Source organism: Macaca nemestrina, chromosome 1 (genome assembly GCF_043159975.1).
Source record: "Macaca nemestrina isolate mMacNem1 chromosome 1, mMacNem.hap1, whole genome shotgun sequence".
Classification (NCBI taxonomy): Eukaryota; Metazoa; Chordata; class Mammalia; order Primates; family Cercopithecidae; genus Macaca; species Macaca nemestrina.
The window spans coordinates 169,095,320-169,117,711 of record NC_092125.1 but is presented as its reverse complement, the minus strand read 5'-3'; the positions used below and the strand labels follow the sequence as shown (position 1 = coordinate 169,117,711).

General features: G+C 39.4%; 1 protein-coding gene across 3 annotated transcripts in view; it reads left to right on the top strand.

Moving 5' to 3' along the window:
- The window catches only part of LOC105498465 (cache domain containing 1), a 226,780-nt gene that overhangs the window by 58,625 nt on the left and 145,763 nt on the right, over window positions 1–22,392 (top strand). For all 3 annotated transcript variants that reach the window (XM_011770615.3, XM_071091954.1, XM_011770620.2), the window contains exon 2: window positions 22,154–22,216. In XM_011770615.3, the coding sequence (XP_011768917.1) occupies window positions 22,154–22,216 (63 nt within the window). The remainder of the gene's footprint in view (window positions 1–22,153; window positions 22,217–22,392) is intronic.

Here is a 22,392-nt window from a genome sequence, read left to right as displayed (position 1 = left end):
TAATTATTTTTAATGAAGATGACATTATATTTTTGATCAGCATGGGGACACCCTAAATAACAAAATTAATATAAATAGAATCCTTCTGAATAATATCACAGCAGAGATTTACTTTGAATAAATTATTAGTTTTGTCTTTGAAGGTTAATCACTCTACCCTCTTTTTATTTTTTGTTTAATGTTAAGAGTAAAATCAAATGACCACAGAAAGTGCTTTTGTTTGAAAGAAATTTTCCTAGGTTTGTTACTTTGCTAAAAGAAATGGGTTACTTTTATAGACTCATGAGATTTAGAGTATTATAAACATTTTTGGGGGGTGGGATCTCTGCAAAGAAGCATTAGTGTTAGTATTATTATTTAAGAATAACCTGGTTGATGTTGATATTTGTAATCACATTTTTTCCATTTAAAAAATATCCTTATGCCTGATGGTATTCCCCAATTTAATGGCATTGGAAATAAATGCAAGACTCTTGAATTTGTTTTACAGTGCTGACATCTGACATTTTAAAAATGTATACCTATATTATTATACTTCCTACCTTTCATTGGGTTATATTCTATTCTAGTTGCATACTGTTTTAAGTATCTGTTATGATTTGGAGAAATGGGATTTGAAGTCATGAGTCTATTGTCTGATGTTTGTTTTTATAAAAGGGTATAAGTTACATGTTTCAAAAAATGTTTCTAATTAAATTCCATGAATTTTTCTTGAAACTCCTTTTCTAAGAGAAGTGGCTTGATGTCTGTACCCTGTTTGAAAAAGATGGGATAACTTTCACTAGCTATGCTTTTAATTTTTTCTGCCTTTGCAGTAACCATAGAAAAATACTGCTTATTTCTCTTTCTTGTTTCTTTCATTTTGACTAGGTAAAAACTAACACACTCAAAATGGAACCTATCATTGCTGGTCCTGTAATTACCCAGCTTTCAAATCTTTCTGGCATTTTTATTCTTAATACTTCATTTGTTCTCAATACTCCACAACCAATCCACAACTGAGAGCTCAAAAATGCCCCTTGTATCCATTTTCCTTCTTTTGCTACTAGAATCATCATCTTATTGTAGTCTTCCAGTTCTCTTTTTTGGTTTATTACATTAGCAACAATAAAAGTTATTGCTTATTGAGCACTTACCATATGCTGGCTACTGTGTTACTGTGATACATGAATTATCTTATTAATATAACAGTCCTATGAAGTGGAGGGAAGGAACTTAGGGCTTAGGTAATGTGCCCTTGACCACCCAGCTAGTAATCAGCAGAGCTGGGATTTGAATCCACAACAGCCTTTGGTCCTCGTATCCGTATTGGACCCTATGTTATGTTTTCATTTTTGAATAAGTCTTGCTGCCAAGAACTATTCTATAGGCCCAGATCAGACCAATTCATTCCCCTGCTCTATAATGTTACTTTAGAGGGTTTTTATAATTTCCAAAACTTAAGTCTTGCTTCTAGGTCTTCTATGATTTTGGCCAAATCTACTTTTTCATCCTTATAGTTGTTTACGATTGGTAAAGATTTACTGACTAGAACAAAACAAAAGATGCCTTTGTAGCCAACATTGATGATTCTGTAGTGAGGATCATTTGGTGTCTACTGAAGTAGCACAGTGCCTGGCAATAAAAGAGTAAGGCATCCTTCATGGTCAGGATTTAATAACACAGAACCCTTCCTTTAAAACTGAAAATTATGTTTAGCGTTTTTCCCTATAGTTTAATTGGAAGAACAGAGTGCCTGCTTCAGTGCTGATTCCTGGTGCTTGAACAGTTTAGCATTACCTGGGGCCATTTAACTTTTGCAAATCCCAACCTCAACAAAAGAGATTGGTTCTATCACCTTATTCCCATCATTCCTCCCTAGGGACTTAAGAATAGCAACTTCTTAAATAGTCAGCGAAAACATAACTTTAAGAAATAATAGTTGAGGTGGAAATTAAGGTAATTGACAAGATCTTAGAAATCTTTGTGTATACATCTAGAAAAAAAGTTGGAGGCTCAAGTTCAAAAATAGTAAAGATATAAAGTGAAACATACCTTTAGCCTTATTTACCTGGTCATGGTGAGGAGTTGTTTTTTTTTGTTTTGTTTTTGTTTTTTTGGCCATTATTAATGAGCTGACTCTTCCCTGGAATGGTTAATTAAAAGGAATGAGCGCCAGGTGTGGTGGCTCATGTCTGTAATCCCAGCACTTTGGGAGGCCGAGGCAGGCGGATCACCTGAGGTCAGGAGTTCGAGACCAGCGTGGCCAACATGGTGAAATCCCGTCTTTACTAAAAATACAAAAATTAGGGGGCAGGGTGGTGGGCAGCTGTAATGCCAGCTACTTGGGAGGCTGAGGCAGGAGAATCGCTTGAACCCAGGAAGATGAGGTTGCAGTGAGCTGAGATGGTACCACTGCACTCTAGCCTGGGTGACAGAGCAAGACTTCATCTCAAAAAAAAAAAAAAAAAGAATGAGCTCAGATGTGTATCAATATTCCATTGTCTGTTTTTTTTTTTTTAAAGAGGGAAGAATGAATTATCAAAAGTACTTATTTCCTAAGCCTCAATCTCTCTAGGAATTTGTTTTTAAAAATCCAAGGAAAACCTTATTGGCAATGAACTGTATATCAGATTCAGCCAGTTCTATAATACAGCACAAGTTGGTTCATTATATGGAATGCTTCTCTGCTGGCTTCATTCCTTAAACTTGAAATTAATGTATTGTGGATAGAATGAAAAGCATCCTTATTTCCTGCCTGCCCAAAACCCCCTTTAAAGGAAACACTCTAGAGTCTGTAAGTCGGACAGTTTCAGGGAATCCAACTTATTGTAGTTGGATACAGTCCTCCTCTCCTGTGCTGATATTGAGCAAACTGATTTCACCTGCCTGCATTTGCATAGTGTTTGTGGCTTCTTCCAGATTCCTTGATTATTTATTAGGATTGAAGAGATGGAGAAGGGAGGAATCCTGACAAACATCTAATTTAAGTCAAGAGTTTAATCTGAGGATGAATAACTTTGCTTTTCATTAGTTAATAACTTAGGATGAATGTGTGTGTGTGTGTGTGTGTGTGAGATGTGTATAGGGTTGGGAGGAGAAGGAGAACCAGAACAATGACAAAGAAGACCATCTTGAAGAACTTTTTCTGGGACAGTAAACAAGGTCAACAAGACCATAAACTCTGACAGAACCAATATCTACAAACAGATGTGTTTAGAGTGATTCTCAGCTTATTAACTTGCACATTACTCCCTGGTGTCTATTTGTTGCTCAAACATGGAGAAGTGTTTGCAACACCAGCACAGGCTGTGTGTGTTTATACAGTGATGGGTTTGGTTGGTGATACTGCTTTTTGTGGTGGGAAAATCTTCCATGTTACAGTTTAATGCCAGACTCATACTGTTACCTGAATACTGGAAGCTTCTGTAGGACATATTAGAAGGTATCACTACACCATATATTAAATATGGCAAGCCACTATGTACTGGGAATTGAAAGATGAGCAAGAATGAGTCCCTGTGTTCTAGAAACTCACAGGATAGGGATAAGGGTGGGGAGGACTAGATATGTAAACAAATAATTGCAGTGCTTTTTGTAAAGTGTTAGAATAGCGTGAGGCCCCCAATGCATAAAGATCAGAATACTTTCCAAGGAGGTGAAAATTAAGGGAGTCTTAATGATAAAACTTATCAGGGAAATTAGAGGCAAATTACATTCTAAATAGCAGAGAGAGCCTCTTTGAGTGGTTCTCTGTGTTTTGAATTTCCAGTGGGGTATGGCTCACTCATAGCAGATGTACAACTTGGGTCCTTCTTGTGAATTAATTAATTGAATGCCTACTATAGGCTGGTTCTAGGCACTGGGGACACTGGGAATAACAACAACAACAAAAAAGCCCTCGTGCTCATGCAGCATACATATTGTGGAGACTGCAGACAGCAGTAGAGCGTAAGGTGTGTTGGATGTGATGAGTTACCGGAGTTGCTATTTTGCATAAAATGGCATTTGAGCATTTGCATAAATTGGCATTTGGCATTGGAGGTAGGCTGGGAGCAAGCCGTCCCAAGGAGATGTGTTTCAGAGAGAGGAATGGGGAGTGCCAAGGCCCTGCAACTGGAGAACGCTCATCAAGTTTGAGTGGCAACCCGGAGACCAGTATGTTGGGGGGTGGGGAAAGAAAAGAAGGGCCAAGGACTGGGGAGAAGCTCAAAAGGTGTGCATGATGTAGGTAAAGACTTTGGAACCAAGATAGGACTTGGGGTTTTACTCAGACTTCATTGGTAAGCCGTCAGAGGGTTTTGGGCCTGAAAGTGGCAAGAGATTTAGTCTTGGAGTCAGACATATCTGAGTTCAAATCTACTAACTCTCTATGTCTGATTAATCATCTATAAAATAGGTCTTGTTGTTCTTGCTTGAAAGCTTGTAATGAGGAGGAGGAGGAGGAGGAGGAGGAGTAAAGTAGTAGTACTAGTAGTAGCAGCAGCAGCAACAATAGTGGTAGAAGGTAACAGCTCAGAAGGATTTGTTACTGTTTATTGGTATCTTTCATAATGAGAGACAGGACATGAATGAGTGAATTCTGTAGGATTAGGGCAATTACTTGGATATGTGAGACTGGAGTTCCCAACAGAGCCCCAAAGAGAGGCCTTGCAGGGCCAGGCGTGGTGGCTCACGCCTGTAATCACAGCATTTTGGGAGGCTGAGGCGGGTGAATTGCTTGAGGCCAAGAGTTTGAGACCAACCTGGTCAACATGGTGAAACCCTGTCTCTACTAAAAATACAAAAATTAGCCATGCCTGGTGGTGCAGGCCTGTAATCCCAGCTACATGGGAGGCTGAGATACAAGAATCACTTGAACCCAGGAAGCAGAGTTTGCAGTGAGCCGAGATTGTGCCATTGCACTCCAGCCTGGGTGACAGCGAGACCCTGTCTCAAAAAAAAGAGAGAAGCCCTTCAGACACCGAGCTGCTGTGGCTATAGATGGGCAATATTGCAAATACTTGGGTAACCAGGATTCATCCATGTGCATTTACGGCAGCTGGGCTTTTTAGAGGCTGAGAGTGGCCTAGCCCTCCTCTAGTTTTTGAAGCTGTTAGTATATTAATAAGTGAAGAAATGCCAAACAGAGTTACCAACACTAATATTTTAAATGTATCTGTTTACCAAATTAACTCAATGTAAACATGCAGTATAATTGTGTCATTTATGAACTAATTTCAGCATTTGTTTTTAAAACATTAATTCAGAGAATACTATACATGATGTGTTCTATTAATGGAATGCAAACTCAAAATTGAATAATACCTTTTTCTTCTCTCTTTTTTTTTCTTTTTGAGACGGAGTCTCACTCTGTCACCCAGACTGGAATGTAGTGGCACGATCTTGACTCACTGCAACCTCTGCCTCCTGGGTTGGACAAATTCTCCTGCCTCAGCCTCCGGAGTAGCTGGGATTACAGGCGTGCACCACCATGCCCGGCTAATTTTTGTATTTTTAGTAGAGACAGGGTTTCGCTATGTTGGCCATGGCTGGTCTTGAACTCCTGACCGCAGGTGATCCACCTACCTTGGCCTCTCAAAGTGCTGGGATTACAGGTGTGAGCCACCGCGCCTGGCCATCTTTTTCTTTCTATTGTGTTATTTTATCTCTGACTGTGCGTAGAATCTCATTAGGAGAGAAGATCAAAAGTATAGATTTGGGGCTCTTGATAAATATGAAGGGCAGGTAAACAAACAAAAAGCCCTCCTGTTATCTCCTCCACTCTGCACATCAGGCCTTAATAATATTCACTGTTGAATGTTGAGCCTGAGGCTCCTGATGACTTTGTGTAATATTTGGATGGAATGTCACTTCCTCACACTTGCCACTATGTGTCCTGCAGTATCTGCTTGCACTGGCCTCTTCTCCCTTGCACTCTGAACAATTCAAGGACAGGACTGTCTTAGTGCTGCATCCCCAAGAGCCTAGCTTGGGGCTGGCCCATAATCTGTGCTCAGTAACAGGAAACTGAGTCGGGCCATGACTGGCAAGTGAGCATTTCTAGAACATTTAGCTAAAGAAGGCTGAAGCTAGGACAATGGAAGCTGATCAGCCTTTTCACCTCCTGGAAGGACCAAGAGCTCTAGATCCCAGATTCCAGCCCCCTGGCCTTGCCGTTGGGAAGCCTAGAGTTGTGGGATTGCAGTTTCACTCTTCTGCATATTGGATGTGAGACTTTGGTGGGCTTTGTCACGCATTCTGCCAAGCCTTAGTTTCCTCATCTGTAGAACAGGGATAGCAGTAGATACTTTTCAGGTTGGTTAAGGCAGAGACATTGTAAATCAAAGTGCCTGTTCCTTCTCTTTCTCCTGTCCTCTCAGGAAGCCCACTAAAGCTTATTTCATCTGTAATTCTGAACTTGGTGGACACAAGTAGAAAGTGGTTGTTAGTCACTAAAGATCAGGAATATGTCCTTTTTGCCCCCATTAAGTAGTTTAGCAGTAGTAGATAAGTTCTCTTCTTTCTTCCCTCTTCTTCCCTCCTTCCCTGCCTTTTTGTTAAGAAATTTCTTTTAACCAGAGCTTACTTTTAAGTATACTTGATGGGAATTTGGATTTTTTTTTTTTTTTTGAGATGGAATTTCACTCTTGTTGCTCAGGCTGGAGTGCAATGGTATGATCTCAGCTCACTGCAACCTCCGTCTTCCAGGTTCAAGTGATTCTCCTGCCGCAGCTTCCCAAGTAGCTGGGATTACATACATGCGCCACCATGCCCAGCTAATTTAGTATTTTTAGTAGAGGCAGAGTTTCACCATGTTGGCCAGGCTGGTCTCGAACTCCTGACCTCAGGTGATCCACCCGCCTCAGCCTCCTAAAGTGTTGGGATTACAGGCGTGAGCCACCACACCCAGCCCTGGGAATTTGGATTTGTATAGAAATTCAATATAGGGAGACCATTACTGACATTTCAAGAAATTGACAGTAGAAATGTCTCCATTTGAAAAGTCCCCTAGTGTAGGATTTTTAAAGTGGTGTTTAGTAGGCCACCTCCCTCAGGACCACCTCCATGAGTCTTACATATGCTGACCTCCCCCGGCTTCCTCTGGGCCTCTGGACTCATCTGTGGAGGTGGGGGGCCTAGGAATCTGCCTTTTATAACAAGCAATCCAAGATGTGTTTTGTACCCTTAAGTTTAATAACCATCACCTTTGTGTCAGAAATCCAATTTATGCAACTGTTATTGGGCACCTACGATGTGCTCCCCATCATATTCCTCACATAGGTAATAACTAAGTCCTCAAAGCTGTGACCATAAGGTTGATATTATTGAGATGGTTTACATTCCATAAAGTCTCCCATTTAAAGTGTATAATTCAGTAGTTTTTAGTAAATTTCTAGTTATGCAATGATCATATGATCTAATTTTAGAACATTTTTCATCATTCCATAAAGAAATGTTGTATTCCTCCCTTAGTCGTCACTCCCCAAACATAGATTTATTATACCCATTTTTGGAGATAGGAAAATGGAGTCTCGGGCATTTAAACAACATGCCTTCAACTCTATAGACTAAATGTGGAGCCAGCAGCCAGAGTCCAACTTCCTTGCTTCCAGAACCCATGCTCTTTCCACTGCACCATGCTCCCATCCAGGAACTCAAGCCAAATTAAATATTTACTTGGTGGGGAGAATAATTTGATGTTCTGGTTTGTCCTTGTTCAGTAGTTTGGTGGGATAATAAATTTTCCCTTTCCATTCCAACTGGCATTGAGGGGTAAATAAATATCATTTAGTTTCTAGTTCGGTATGCAGTACAGCCAGATTTTGAAAATTACGTGAGGAATTAGCATGGTAAAAAATTTAATAGTGGGAGGCTGAGAGTTAGGAGAAGTATTCAGTCCTGCCTCTGGTTGGTCACTTATCACATACCTCATGGACGCTTGATTTCCTCTTCTGTCAAATGAGTAGTTGTACCAAATCTTTTATTTAGTCATTTAACATTTACTGAACATGTATGGGTGATTAACACTGGATGTTGGATATTTGGAGAAAACCACAACAGTTTTAATACCAGCTACACTTAATTGGGCAAAAACAATATACCAGATGCTGTCTTAGCTGGTCATGCCATTTAATCCCAAGAGCAAACCTAATAGGTGGCTATGATATATCTCTTCTGTCTCTGTGGGGTTGGAGGCATGTTGCTGAAATTCCTGTGAGGAAACAGGCTCAAACGTTTTGGATAATTTGTTCTGGGTTACACACATCTGACATACCTGAAGTCTGGAAGATCCGAAGCCCAGACCTTTGTCCCCATACTAGACTGCCTCTCTAGGTGAGCAGGAGTCCTTTTGCCTTCTGTGAGGGTCACTGTATTTGCAGCATGATGTGAAAGTAAATATTCAGTGACAGCACCAAAAGGGGTTTAATCTTTTTTGACTCTGCTTGCTTAGGTATGGGAAGGTGTCTCAGACCAGCCCTCCTATTCTGTTTAGAGGATAGCCGATGATTGCGTTTTCCCCTCACCCAGTACTTATGTCGCCCTGCCCGAAAAAAACGAATTGTTTGTTGAGCAGTGCTAGATTGGGAGGGACCAGCACCTCTGCAACGTATTTCGGAACTTATGTTTACTAGTTTGGCCTCCTTGGCATGTGCGTCCAAAGCCGTGGGCTAAAGTAAACTGGAGATTTGACTTGTTCTCAGGCAGGTTTTCCCATCAGGTCTTACAAACGGGGAAAAATCGCTTTCTCAAGGGTCCAACTTGAACTTGAAATGGCCAGTTTGTTGAGGCTGGGAGCGGAGCTTATAAAGGCACTGGGAGCTACCAGTGTCACAGCTGGATCTTTAATATCACAGCCATTTCCTGAGAATATATAGCTTTGCAAAAGTCTTATCACTTCCGAAGGCTTCAGAAATGCTGATTTGGGGGAGTTCTTATCATTAGGAATGGGACCCAAATGATTATTTCTGTGAATACGTGTTCTTTTTGAAGAGTTTTTAAAAGTTGCTATTTATTGAGCTCTTACTATATGCAAGAAATAAGTGCTATACTTGCATTGAGCCTCACAAAAACCAGTGAAGTACCTGTTATCACCTACATTTTATGAATAAGGAAATGGAGGCAAATCTAACCTTTCCAAGGCCACCTTGTTGGTAAGTGGCAAAGATTATTTTTTAACTCCCCGTTTTACGTTTATTTTATTTTTAACCCTAAAAACTTAAGAAAATTTCTACCCAGCATTTATTTATTAAAATTATATTGTGCATCTGAGTCCAGAAAGCCATCATTCAGTCAAGATGTTAGTTAATAATTATTGTTGAAAGTCATGGCATGTGGTACTGCAGCCTTTACAGGCAAGGGCTGTTACCATGGCATTCGATATGCGTGACAGGCACCCTGTCTGTGAGAGCCTGAAAAACGATACAGTCAGGAGGACCTGGGAGTCATTTATGTAATCATATTAGCGTCACATTTATTCCATAAAGGCTAACTGCTTTGACTCATGGCTTCAATTTCCACATTTAAACTCATCATTTTCAAGATTGATTCTATTTAAATTTTAATCTTAAAACATTCATTGTATCAGTATTTGGGTACTCCCCCCTGCAGCAGTTTCAGAGATGTATTTATAATTATTTTTAAACAATGTAAGTCAGCAAATATAATTTTCTTGTGACATCATATGACAGAAAGACTGTTAGCATTAGTAGCTTTTCAAAAGTCTAGCAATTGGCATGTCAGTAAAATTCTAGCACAATGGTAGAGTAGAAATTTTAGGTTCACGGTATTTTATAGAATCTAACCCAGTTTCCTGTTTTTTATGTGAGGGAAACTAAGCCTAGGGAGGAGGCTAAATGACTTCACCAGACTGTAGAGCTAGTTCGCACAGAGCTGCAATTTGATATTATTACTTATTTAGGTTTTGTGATGTTTTGATTTATGCTTTCTGTACTTCATGATTGTACTGAAAAAGTATTTATTTGAATAAAGGAATATACCAGAATTGTATTTATGAAAATTCTCTCTTTGGACGTGATATAAACGAACATTTCTTCGGAAAAACATCCAGAACAGCCTCACAGTTAGTAGCATATTTTGAAGTGTTGAAAACTTATTTTCATCTCAGAATGCAACATTGCAACTGTGTTTTAAACCCCAACAGTTGTTTTCCATTAAGTTATTTTAAAATTATTTTTTGAACAAGTATTTCTCAGTCTCATTTCTCCAACACTACTCCCTGCAAGTGCTATAGGGATTGCAAGCCTGAATAAAACTGCCCCTCAGAGGACTTTATAATCTTTTGGAGGAGGTAAGACACATGGGAAACTCCACGTCAGAGCCTCTCAAGCATCATACTAGAAGATAATGCAGTTCATTTGGTTCTTAGAATTGTCACAGACCCTTGGGATGCTAATGGATTTCTAAATGGACTGCATTTTTTGCTTTGTGAAAAGGCTTAGGAACGGTTTAGGAAAGTGGGTGCCTGGCCGTGAGCATGTGGAATATAAACATTCTTAAAGCACCTATTTTTATCATGTCACTCCCCAGTTAAAAATCCTTTTAATGGCTATTTATTTCTTGGCAAATATACATTTATTCATTTACCCATTCAAAAAAATATTTACTAAGTGCCTACCACATGCATAAAAGCCAACTCCTCTCCCCGGCTTGAAAACCCTCCACAGTCTATGTATTCCATTTAGTTCAGCTTTATTTCCGAAAGTGCCCCTTACGAAGCTTGGCTTTCTGTTACCACATATAACTTTGTATCATAATTATTGGCTTCAGGGCCTCTCTAGAATGTGAACTTTTTCAGGCAAGAAACAGTGTCTTTATCTTTGAACACCCCATTTCCAAATATGCAGGCCAATGTGTAGTGAGTCCTTTGTAAGTTGAGGCCAATGGGGCTAGAATGTAGGGTCCAAACGGGCAAGGATTTTTCTCTGTTATACCCACTCTCGTATCTCTACAGTCTAGAACAGTACCTGGCCCAAAGTGGGGCTTAATAAATATTTTCTTTATGAACGTATACTAAGCACCAGACCCTCTTAGTGAATGCTCTGAAATGCTCTCACCCAAGCTTTTTTTCTCTTTTCCTATTTAAATCCTACCTCAAAGGCAAGTCCAAGTTTCTCCCCTGCTGAACTCTGACAGCACCTTGGGCCTGTGCCAAGCATACTGAGTTCATACCAGAGTCTGTATTGCATTGTTCACTGTAGCTTTTTATTTTTTTATTCCTAATTTCTCTTGCCAACTAAAGGGTGAGTTTCTTAAGGGTATGGGACCATATTTTATATAGCTTCTGACTCCTTTAGAAAGGACTTGATTGATTGCCTGAGACACTAATTAAACATCAGTCACTTAAGTCTGGAAGATTAAGCATCTCAGGTTTTCCAGTTCCCTTTGTCCTTAATGGATAGATTCCCAGAGACCTAAGCATTTGTGTGGATTCGTGTACACACAGAACACTGAATATTGAAGGCTTATGTAAAGCACCACCCTCCAAGAATACATGTATAGCCGCTAAATGCCTCTTTTTTTTTTTTTCCTTTCAAAGTGAAACAAAAATTGCCTTAATGGAGATCTAGGGCGTAGGGGTGGAGGCATTTGGTGTTAGGAGAGTGGAAGTAGGGGAGTGGAAATTTGGCACCATCTGCAAAGAGTTTGGGCAACTCTACTTTCCATTTCTGAGAGGTTGCCATGTGCATTGTCATGAATGTTACTTTTAGTCAAGTTACATTGGCTAACAGCAGACTCTCTCCAACATGTGGAACTGATTTATTTGACTTTTTCCCTTTTATGTGCTTTGAAAGCCAAAACAACAACAAAAACCTAGTAACCCTTCCGAACCTTTATTGCATTTAGGGAAGTGTTTCCGTCTTGGTTTGCCTGCCTTTGTTCTCCAGGATCATGTTTACTCACCCGCTCGCCTGGTTTTGAATACTATAACAGGAAATCAAGTGATGGAGACTAGAAACTCTTCTTGCTGAGATGATTGCTTTAGATTTTCCCTGCTAAATCAGAGCTCAGGCTTTTCCTTTTTCCCTGAAATTTCTTTTGAGGGTTGGAGTGAACCAAAATAGGCAGCCCTTTGTAAAGGTGACACTTGTCAGCAAATTGTGACTCTCCCACATGCTTTCTTACAATTCAGAGCTCATGTTGGTTTGTAGGGTGTTAAAGTTAAATGCCACCGGACTAAGGAATTCATAATTTGAGTTCTTTGGCAAATTTGAAGTATCCAAGTGGCCGTGAGTGTGTGTGTGTGTATGCCCGCACATGTGCACACACATACACATACTTAGAGCTGAAAGAGGACAAGGGAGGAAAAATAGAAGGAAAGACTTGTTAATAGATTGTTGAGAGAAGGGGAACATTTTTTGGCCTAGGGAGAAAGGCTATCTTCCTGTTTTTGCTAGCTGGTTGAGCACTCAACCAAAATAAAATAATGATCTGTATAATTTAATGCCTAGGTTAGTGGATACGCAATGCTTATTTATGCTTTCTGTGTACAATCCACTGTGTTAAGGAATCATGGCATGGGCCAGTTGTCAAGGAATTTACAATAGGGTTAGGACCTAGAAATTCTAGAGACTGGAAGGAAATATAGTAAAATGTAAACAATATTGGTTTTATGGAGTAGTCAGATACAGATTTTTTCCCTTCTTTATATATTTTCAAATGTTTTATAAGGGACATATTACTTTGATTGTAGCATAGACAGTCTTTGCTGTAGAACTTTAGAAAATAGGGAAATTGTCATTGGTGGGAGGATGTTAAGAATGAGGTGTGGGGCTGGAAGCAGTGGCTCACACTTGTAATCCCAGCACTTTGGGAGGCTGAGGTGGGCAGATTGCTTGAGCCCAGGAGTTCAAGACCAACCTGGACAACATGGCGACACCCTGTCTCTACCAAAAAAAAAAAAAGAAACCAACAAAAACACAAAAATTAGCCAGGCGTGCTGGTGCACTCCTGTGATTCCAGCTACTCAGGAGGCTGAGGTGAGAGGATCCCTGGAGCCTGGGAGGTCAAGTCTGCAGTGAGCTGTGATCATGCCACTGCCTTCCATCCACCTGGGTGATAAGAAAACAAAAACAGAATGAGGTGGGAATTGAATTGGTAAATATCTAAACAGGTATTTTTGTTCCCCCCATACCTCCAACTATCGTAGAATAACTATCATTAATAGAATGTTATTATAGTCTTAAAAGATTAACTGTAGTAAAATAGAATAATAGTAGATAACTATCATAATGGTGTGTGAAGTACATTTATAGTATTTTTAGTGCACTCTATATGAATTCATCTTCTCGTTTATGAGATAAATGAGTTATGTAAAGCACTTAGTGCCTGACAGATAGTAAGCACTATATAAGCATTAGCTATTATCATTATTTATAGCAACATTAAAACAAAATAAGGAAGTCTGTTGAGCTGGGACATGGGTACAGTTTGATTTGCACAAGGTCATCTATTGTGTCACTGATGCATTTTGTTTTAAATTCCCAATGTAAGCCTCTTCCTTTGCCATGGTTTTCAGTAACTAAGCATTTCCCTTTGTTATATAAACTGGAATAGCCCTGGTTTCTCGCAAGTTACTGTGCCATTCAAGACGTAGTTTTTATAGTGAGCATCAAACATAAGCCTTTGAATTTATTTTCTCCTCAGAAAGCTGAGGTGGTGTAGAGTCTAGTTGTAACTTTGGATGTATGTGCTTTTGTGAGTTTGACAACTCTGAAAAATGTTTGTCTTTCTCTGTTATATATTCAATTTTAAGATTGTAGGGGAAGAAAGGAAAAATATATATCTTAGATATATATTATTTACAGGCAAGCCCTGTGACTATTTTGGTCAACTTCTAGGTGTTACATAAGTTTTCTCTATTAAACTTTATTCTCTATTAAAGATGATCTTTGCATAGGGGATTACACATAAACTTAGGAGTAAAACAGGCTTTGTATTCAGACTTGACCATGTACTTACTAATACTCAGTTTTGTCAAATTAATCTCTCAGAACCTCAGTTCCCTCATCTGTAAAATGAGGACGTAGTTATAAAGGTTGTTGTAAATATTAAATGAGATAATGTGTTGCAAAGCACCTGAGTGCATTCCAGGTCCTTGGGATACATGGCAACATTATGATACATAGTACATACACACACACACACACACACACACACACACACACAAATTAGAATATTTATATATTTAAATGCTGCTTTACACATATTAATAAATTTTTTATATAAACATGCTTTTAATAGCTGCCCAGTGTTTTTGATTGGATGAAGAGTCTTTAATTGGTTTCCTATTGTTGGATACTTAGGTTACTTTCTATTTTTCCTTTTAGTGGTAGCCTTTTTGATACTCTTGGCAAACTATTTTCTTGAGCAGCCTGTATCCAAAATGAACAAATTGTGAGATTAAAAATTGACCAAAGGCCAGGCATGGTGGCTCATGCCTGTAATCCCAGCACTTTGGGAGGCCAAGGTGAGAAGATTGCTTGAGGCTAGAAGTTTGAGGCCAATCTCAGCAACATAGTGAGATCCTATTTCTTATTTAAAAAAAAAAATTTTTTTTAAATTAGTCAGCAGTGGTGATGCACACGTCCTAGCTACTTGGGAGGCTGAGGTGGGAGGATCACTTGAGCCCAGGAATTCAAAGCTGCAGTGAGCTAGGATCATGCCACTGCACTCCAGCCTGGGTAACACAGTAAGACTCTGTCTCTAAAATAATAACAATAATTTTAAAAGTGACCAAGATCTATAGCAACAGATTTTTGACCTCAGAATGCAGAATAATTAGCCTCATCAGAGAATGCCGTTTTTATTGGGCCTTCCATTTGTTTAATACTATGAGGTTAAATAGTCTGGTAAAAATCAGATGATGTCTAATCTGGACAGAAGGGATCCCTTCAAACCTGGTAAAAGATTATTCATAGGGTATACTTAGGGAAGAATACAGTCATACACATTTTATTTCTTGAAACACTTAAATTAAGTTTTCATTAATTACCTTTTCAGTGCTTTTTTTTTTTTTGGTTAGAAACAGGGCTTCACCATGTCAGCCATGTGATCCACCCACCTCTGCCTCCCAAAGTGCTAGGATTACACGCGTGAGTCAACACACCCTGCCCTGTGATTTTTTTAAAAAATTTGTTTGAATGACAGCATTTTGTCCTTTAGTGGTTAGTGTTGGTCAACTTCTTGCGATAACAGTGGTGATCTATATTTTCCTCCCCTTTAGCCACAATACCTGGAATCATGGAAACAGATCCAGAGCTGAATGAAGCCATTACTGAACTGTCAGCCATATGTGCTTGCCACAGAGACCCATAAATAGCAAGAGAATAAGCTTTTGAATAAAAACTCAGTCCACATTTCTTAGCAAATATCAGGGAGGGAGACCCACAGAATCTCATTAGGCTTGCAAAGGTATTTATTTCTTTGCTGTGGTATTCTGCTGTAGCATTCATTTCAATATCTAGTTAAAATTTGGCAGAGTTGTTGGTGGCGTGAAGGTTGGGCCAACTGTCTGGACTGACCATCTTACTAAACACACATGTAATTGTCCTTGCTCCAGCAAAGTGGAATTCTCTTGCCATCTGTCAAGCAGGCTCAATTAATTTGGGAGATTTGGGAAGGGAGGAGATGATGGGTTGGGAGGGTGGGTCAGTGGATGGAGAGAGGGAAGGACTAAGGTGCAGTCAGTACAAGGTGGGGAAAGCAGGCTACCCATGTGTGCGCGTGCGTGCGCGCGCGCACACACACACACACACACACACACACACAAGATGTTTGTCTTTTTTTTTTTTTCTTCCCCTCGGAGTAGAGGTAGGGGGAATTGTATTCAGTTGTTATTATGTGACTCTAATTTTTAACTTCATTTGTGTTGAACCTGCTTTTTTGGGGAGAGAGCGGGGAGGCAGTGCTTAGGGAATAAAAGAAAGGAATATGTAAAGAGATTTGATTTAATAATGTAACATACCTTTAGAACATCTAGGTTGGATGAAACTCAGTAAAGATACCCCTTTTCCTGCTGAAAATTCAGATTTGTACGGTACTGTTAGATGGGAAGCTGGAGAACTAAGCAATGTTATATATACTTAAAGTGTGAGGGAGCAATTAAGATGTTGCCTGGGGGAAGGCTCAGGAGACCTTATCTGTGAATTGCTAGGTGACTCTTCAGTTAGCATAGCCCCAGTTTTATCTGGATGGTGGATCGGGGTTTAGATTTTTCTTTGAGTTTTTATAATAGCCCAGTTAATAGAGTCTTGCCCTTCCTTTTTAAGAATGCATACATAATTTTAAAAATACATAAAATATTTGTGTATTTTCAAAAACATTTGAGTAGAGTATATTTTAGAGAGACTACCTAGAATGTATGTTTAAAGTAAATTTATTGAAGCATAGCATACAGAAGAATGCAGTCTTTAAGTGTACATCTTGATGAATTCTCACAAAAGTAAACACATCCGGTAACCAGCAGCCAACCACATCAAGAAACAGAAAATTTCAGCATCCCAGAAGCCCCTTTTATGCCCTATTCTGTTCATTCTCTCACAAAGAATAACCACTATCCTGACTTTTAACAGGCTATATTAGTTTTGCCTGGTTTTGAACTTTATATAAATGGAATTATACATTTTGTATGCTAGTGTCTGGCATCTTTCACTCAGTATCATGTTTGTGAGATTCATCATGTTGATGCATATTGCAGTCATTTTTCATTCTCATCACTGAATATTCTGTTATGCGAATTCACCACAGTTTAATTTTCTGTTGCTGATTGGCATTTGAGTATTCTAGGTAGGTGCTATTAGGAGTAGTTTTGCTGTGTGAATGTTGTTATACTCTACTTGTCTTTTGAGGAACACACAACCATGTGTCTGCAAGGTGTATACCAAGGATTGGAATTGCTGAGTCATAAATATCCATATAATTAACTTGAGAAGATACCGCCAGTTTTCCAAGGTGCATGTATTAATGAGAGAAAGGTCAGTTTTGTCTCTAAATCAGAGTGCTCAGTTACCATGCACATAAGAATAAGACATTTTTTTCTTGTTTTCTTTTAATTGTGGAAATAAATGTAACAGAAGATTCTGTGAAATGTTTCTATTTAAAATAACATTTTAAAATTCCTCACCTATTTTAATCTGTTCACTATATAATAACACATATTTTTAGTTTTAGTATTTGGTGAAGAATTTTAAGAACAAGAAAGAGTAATGGGCAGGGCTGGGCAGTATCTTTAGCTTAATTTTCAGGGATTTGCAAAGTGAGGAGAGTTAACTTCTGACTCCCCTCGGGTTGTGTTCACATTAAGAGTTCGGATTTCTGGGATTCCTTTAGCCCTCCGGGGATCGGGGATAAAGGAAAGTAACAAATTGGAACAGAGACGAGTTGATGGGTGCAGCACACCAACATGGCACAAGTATACGTATGTAACAAACCTGCACATTATGCACATGTACCCTAGAACTTACAGTATAATTAAAAAAAAAAAAAAAGAAAGCAGAATGCTCATCCTGCCTACCGATACCCTAACCCTGTTGCTGTGGGCAAATCATCCAAGAGGACTGAAGAATCAGACCTGTCATGATGGCTCTTCATTTTCTTTTCTTTTTTCTTTTTCGTTTACTTTTTTTTTTTGGGGGGGGGGGGGGACATGGTCTGAGTCTGTTACCCAGGCTGGAGTGCAGTGGCACAATCTCGGCTCATTGCAGCCTCTGCCTCCTGGGCTCAAGTGATCCTCCCACCTCTGCCTCCTAAGTAGCTGAACTACCCATGGGTGCCATCACACCTGGCTAATTTTTGTTTTTTTCATATAGACGAGGTTTTGCCATGTTGGCCAGGCCGGTCTTGAACTCCTAAGCTTAAGTGATTCACCTGTCTCAGCCTCCCATAATTCTGGGATTACAGGCATGAGCCACCACGCCCAGTGGCTGATCATTTTCATGTTTTAGGAAAACTTTTCCTTTGCATTTCCATTTTCCAAGTCCTCTATTAACCAGGAAAATCTTTACCCCGAGGTCACAAAAATGTCGGCTAGGTGTATCACTTTGAATTCCTGGCTCTTGAATTAAAATCAAAAGCTCCAAAAAGCCCCGTACTCTATTTCTTTTATAATTTTACATAGCAATAGAAAGTAATAAAAACAAAACCTTTGTCTGGGATTCTTTAATTGCCCTGGACAATATATCTTGCTTAAAATAAAATGGATAGAAAAAAAAAATCCCCAAATGCTCATTTTTTTTTCCCTACATGCATGTATTAGGATAGGCTATGCAGAAGAAGAAGGTAATATGAATGAATTTGTTTTTCAATAACTTTCCTAAATACAATGCCTGTTTTTAACTCAAGGCCTAGATTTAGGCCTCAATGCTTCAACTTTTTACCTCGGATATATTTTCTACCTTTGGAAATGTAGTTTTTTAGTCTGTATAATGTGGTTTCAGACCCCTGCCCTGCCTGCCACATACAGTTGTTGTGAAAATCAAATGCAATAATTTATTTGAAACTGTAAAGTATAAAAGTACTAAGCCTTTGAGAGTTGGGCTTAGCAGGCCTTGCATTTTAAGAAAGACGATTACTGTCCATTGACCTAAAGCATAGTGAAAATTCACCCTGTAGTTTGAGATCTTGTGCACATACATAAGCCTGAACTTTTTTGTTGTTGTTTTGTTTGTTTTTTTGAGACAGAGTTTTGCTCTTGTTGCCCAAGCTGGAGTGCGATGGTGCAATCTTGACTCACTGCAACCTCCGCCTCCCAGGTTCAAGTGATTTTCCTGCCTCAGCCTCCCAAGTAGCTGGGATTACAGGCGTGCACCACCACACCTGGCTAATTTTTTGTATTTTTAATAGAAACGGGGTTTCACCATGTTAGCCAGTCTTGTCTTGAACTTCTGACATCAGGTGATCCAGCCACCTCGGCCTCCCAAAGTGTTGGGATTACAGGCATGAGCCACTGTGCCCAGCCTAAGCCTGAACTTTTAACCTAGCACTTGTGGCTGATCGGTTAAGTCATGAGTTACTTGTCTAGGTTCTACTGGCTTCCAATGGCATCTCACTGAAGTTCTTTTTTTTTTTTGAGACAGAGTCTCGCTGTGTCGCCCAGGCTGGAGTACAGTGGCCGGATCTCAGCTCACTGCAAGTTCCGCCTCCCAGGTTTATGCCATTCTCCCGCCTCAGCCTCCTGAGTAGCTGGGACTACAGGCGCCCGCCACCTCGCCCGGCTAGTTTTTTGTATTTTTTAGTAGAGACGGGGTTTCACCGTGTTAGCCAGTATGGTCTTGATCTCCCGACCTCGTGATCTGCCCATCTCAGCCTCCCAAAGTGCTGGGATTACAGGCTTGAGCCACCGCGCCTGGCCCTCACTGAAGTTCTTAAAGCTCTTCTCCATCTCACACCCCAACCACTTGAGGAAGGAGAAGGGGCAAGAAAATGTTTTGCTTTGGTGATAGCCCTGAACTGTGACCTACCACATCCCCTTTCACTTCTGGGGTCAATATAGGGTTATACAAAATAGGTAGTCTATAGAATCACCACTGCTCACATTTAAAACATCTTTCTTGCTTCTAAAATTTTCTTTTGCCCACCCATATTTATTAGATATAAAGAATATAAAAATGCTTATGTCATAAGAAGATCTACTAAGATAAAAGTATTAGTAATCACTCCTGTTAAGATAATAAACGAATAAAATAGGGACCAAAACACAGCCTCTCGAACCCTTCTGGGCATATATTCTTTATTACTACTGAGGAATTCACCTTTGCTTTAACAAAAAGGAGAAGGAAGTATCTGATTTGGCCCTTTGTGGGTATTGGCTTGAGCAGGGTGGATCTGGAGTAGTTCATGCCTCCTTCATCAATCAACTCTGGCGGAAGCATTTGCCAAGATAGAACAGATACTGTATCAATTGGAATATCACTGCCAGAAAGGAAATAAGAAATTGGCTATGTTTGTCAAGATCTGGAGTCACTACATGAATTATGTTACTTTTAATAAAAATGTACTGTTGGCACTATTTAACAGTTTTTGGAAATCAAATTGTATGAGAATAGAGAATGTATTCTGGGGGGCATGGGTGGTATTGACATTGACCAGGCCTCTAAGAGCATTATAATGTAGTCAACTAAGGTGTCCCCCAAGGATCTGGGAACGTGGAGTTGTAAGAATGGAGGTCTATAGGTTCTTAGTGCTTCTTCCAAAATGAGTATTCCAGGATTTAGGATCCTAATGCCCCTGAATGTAAAACACCTGTAGTGAGATCTAGAGCAGAGCCCCATAATCAAATACATTGGTTGAGATCTGCATCAAAATGTATGAATATCACACTAAGTGGTTTAATAAGGACTATACATACATATCAGCTCAAGTTAGGATTTACTGCCGAATAAGTTCAGGCTATTTCGTATTTTGCTAACAAATGTGTTATGTAAAACTTTTGATTTTCAGAGCCTTTTGAATTTTGAAATTACACATAGGGATTGTTGATCTGCATCATGTTCAGGTGTTAGCTCCTGACCGCAGCATCTTTTAATGTATGTAAAGCAATCAGGCAGCAAATTCTTATAAGACAACAGAGTTAGGAGTGCCAGATCTGAAGTCACATTGCCTGGGTTCAGATTCCAGCCTTGCCAAGTGATTCGGGGGTATGTTATTTAATCTCCCAGACTCTTAGTTTTTCCTCTTTAAAGCTATGGTAATTTTGAAATTAATATGAAATAAAATATACACATGAGGTACAATATCTGAATTGCCCTAGGCACTTCGTAAATATGCTTCAGTTTCCTCATCTGTGTAGAGATAATAATAGTGCCTCTCACAAAGGTGTTTTATGAGAGTTAAATAAATAAATGTAATGTGCTTATAATGGTGTCCACGCCATGGTAAGTATTCAGTAGATACTAGCCAATGATAATATCATTATGAACATTACTAGAAACCTGTAATGAACTTTCCTACTGGCAGAGTCATTTTCAGAAAAGAAAATGACAGTAAACACCTGTTGAATGAATGAGTGGCACATTGGAGAATGATGGGAGGCACTATGATTTGTAATTATAATTTTCCAGACTGTAATTTCATCCTAGTCCTTCTCAAGTTCGTTTGCTTCCCTCCACCCTGCACTCCACCTCCTGACCAAAACCTCCCTCTAAGCCCCAGCAGCTTGATCTTCCTTCATTTGGTCTGTTTAGATGTACATTGCATGATGAACTTGGCTTCACTTGTCTTCTGTACCACAACCATGCAGGTGTGTTAGGCCGTCTGGGAAGCTGTCCCAGATGCTGACAAACCCTGGCAGCAGGATGGAAAGGAAGAAGGAAATTTTGGCTGACATCTCCAGGTCTGACTCCTTACTCATCTGGAGAGTTCAGTGGTATCTTTAAAGCTTGAAGATAAATGATGAGGCTGTTGATCTAACAGATAGATAACTTGGATTCTCATTCTTTAGTTTGTTATATGTTAATCTCTTGTGATTACTCAGTAACGGTACAGTTTGGTAAAGTCCTAAGTCTGCAGAGACATTTTAAATAGAGGCGATGTATGGAGGAGTAGGTACCAGCTAGGCAGGGACCAGGGGAAGAATGTGTGTGCTTGTGTGCTGTAGTTTGGCCTAATGTCTTGGCACAGCTGTCATATTTCCTGGCATGTAAGAACTGGATCTTCTCTTAAGTCCACACATATTTGGCAAGCCCTATTATGTTACTCTCCCGAGGGGGTGCTTGAGTAACGAAGGTGATAGATAATATTGGGTAGGGACTGAACAGGGACATGAGAGAATATGGAAAGAATCCCTTTCAAAGAGCTTTATTGCATTAGATGTTAGAGTCTGTAAACAATTACGGCATTCAGGGAGTGCAGGATTTAAATGAGAAACACAACTTTGTCAAGATTATACCAGTTGGATAAAATGGCATGGACTCCGGAAATCTATAATTAAATGTATTTTTGAAAATGAAAAATACAGTGTAACACCTGGTTTATTTCACTACAGAGGTGCCTGGGCATTGCTTACATAAGTGTGATTGACTTTGGCTGATACTTGGGTTTCTGTCTGTAAAATTACTGCATTTAAAAAATTTTTTTCTACTAGATTCTATTTGTTGTAAACAAATTATTCACATACACACTCATATAGAAAATGACTTACATAGAAAATCTCATGTTCATTTTCTTTTCATTGCAGCGGATATTCAACTCCTTTGTTTACACTGAGAAAATCTCAAATGGAGAAAGTGAAGTACAGCAGGTAAGAGGCTATGAGTACTTGACACTCCCTGTCTTTGTCTTGCTTTTATATTTCCTGTTCTTTCTCTATAATTACACGTGCATCTCATGCATAATGGTGACAGCCTTACACTTTGGATTCTTAGAGGTGATTAAAAACTTATGTGCATGGTTTTCTGCTATCTGTGCTATAATTTG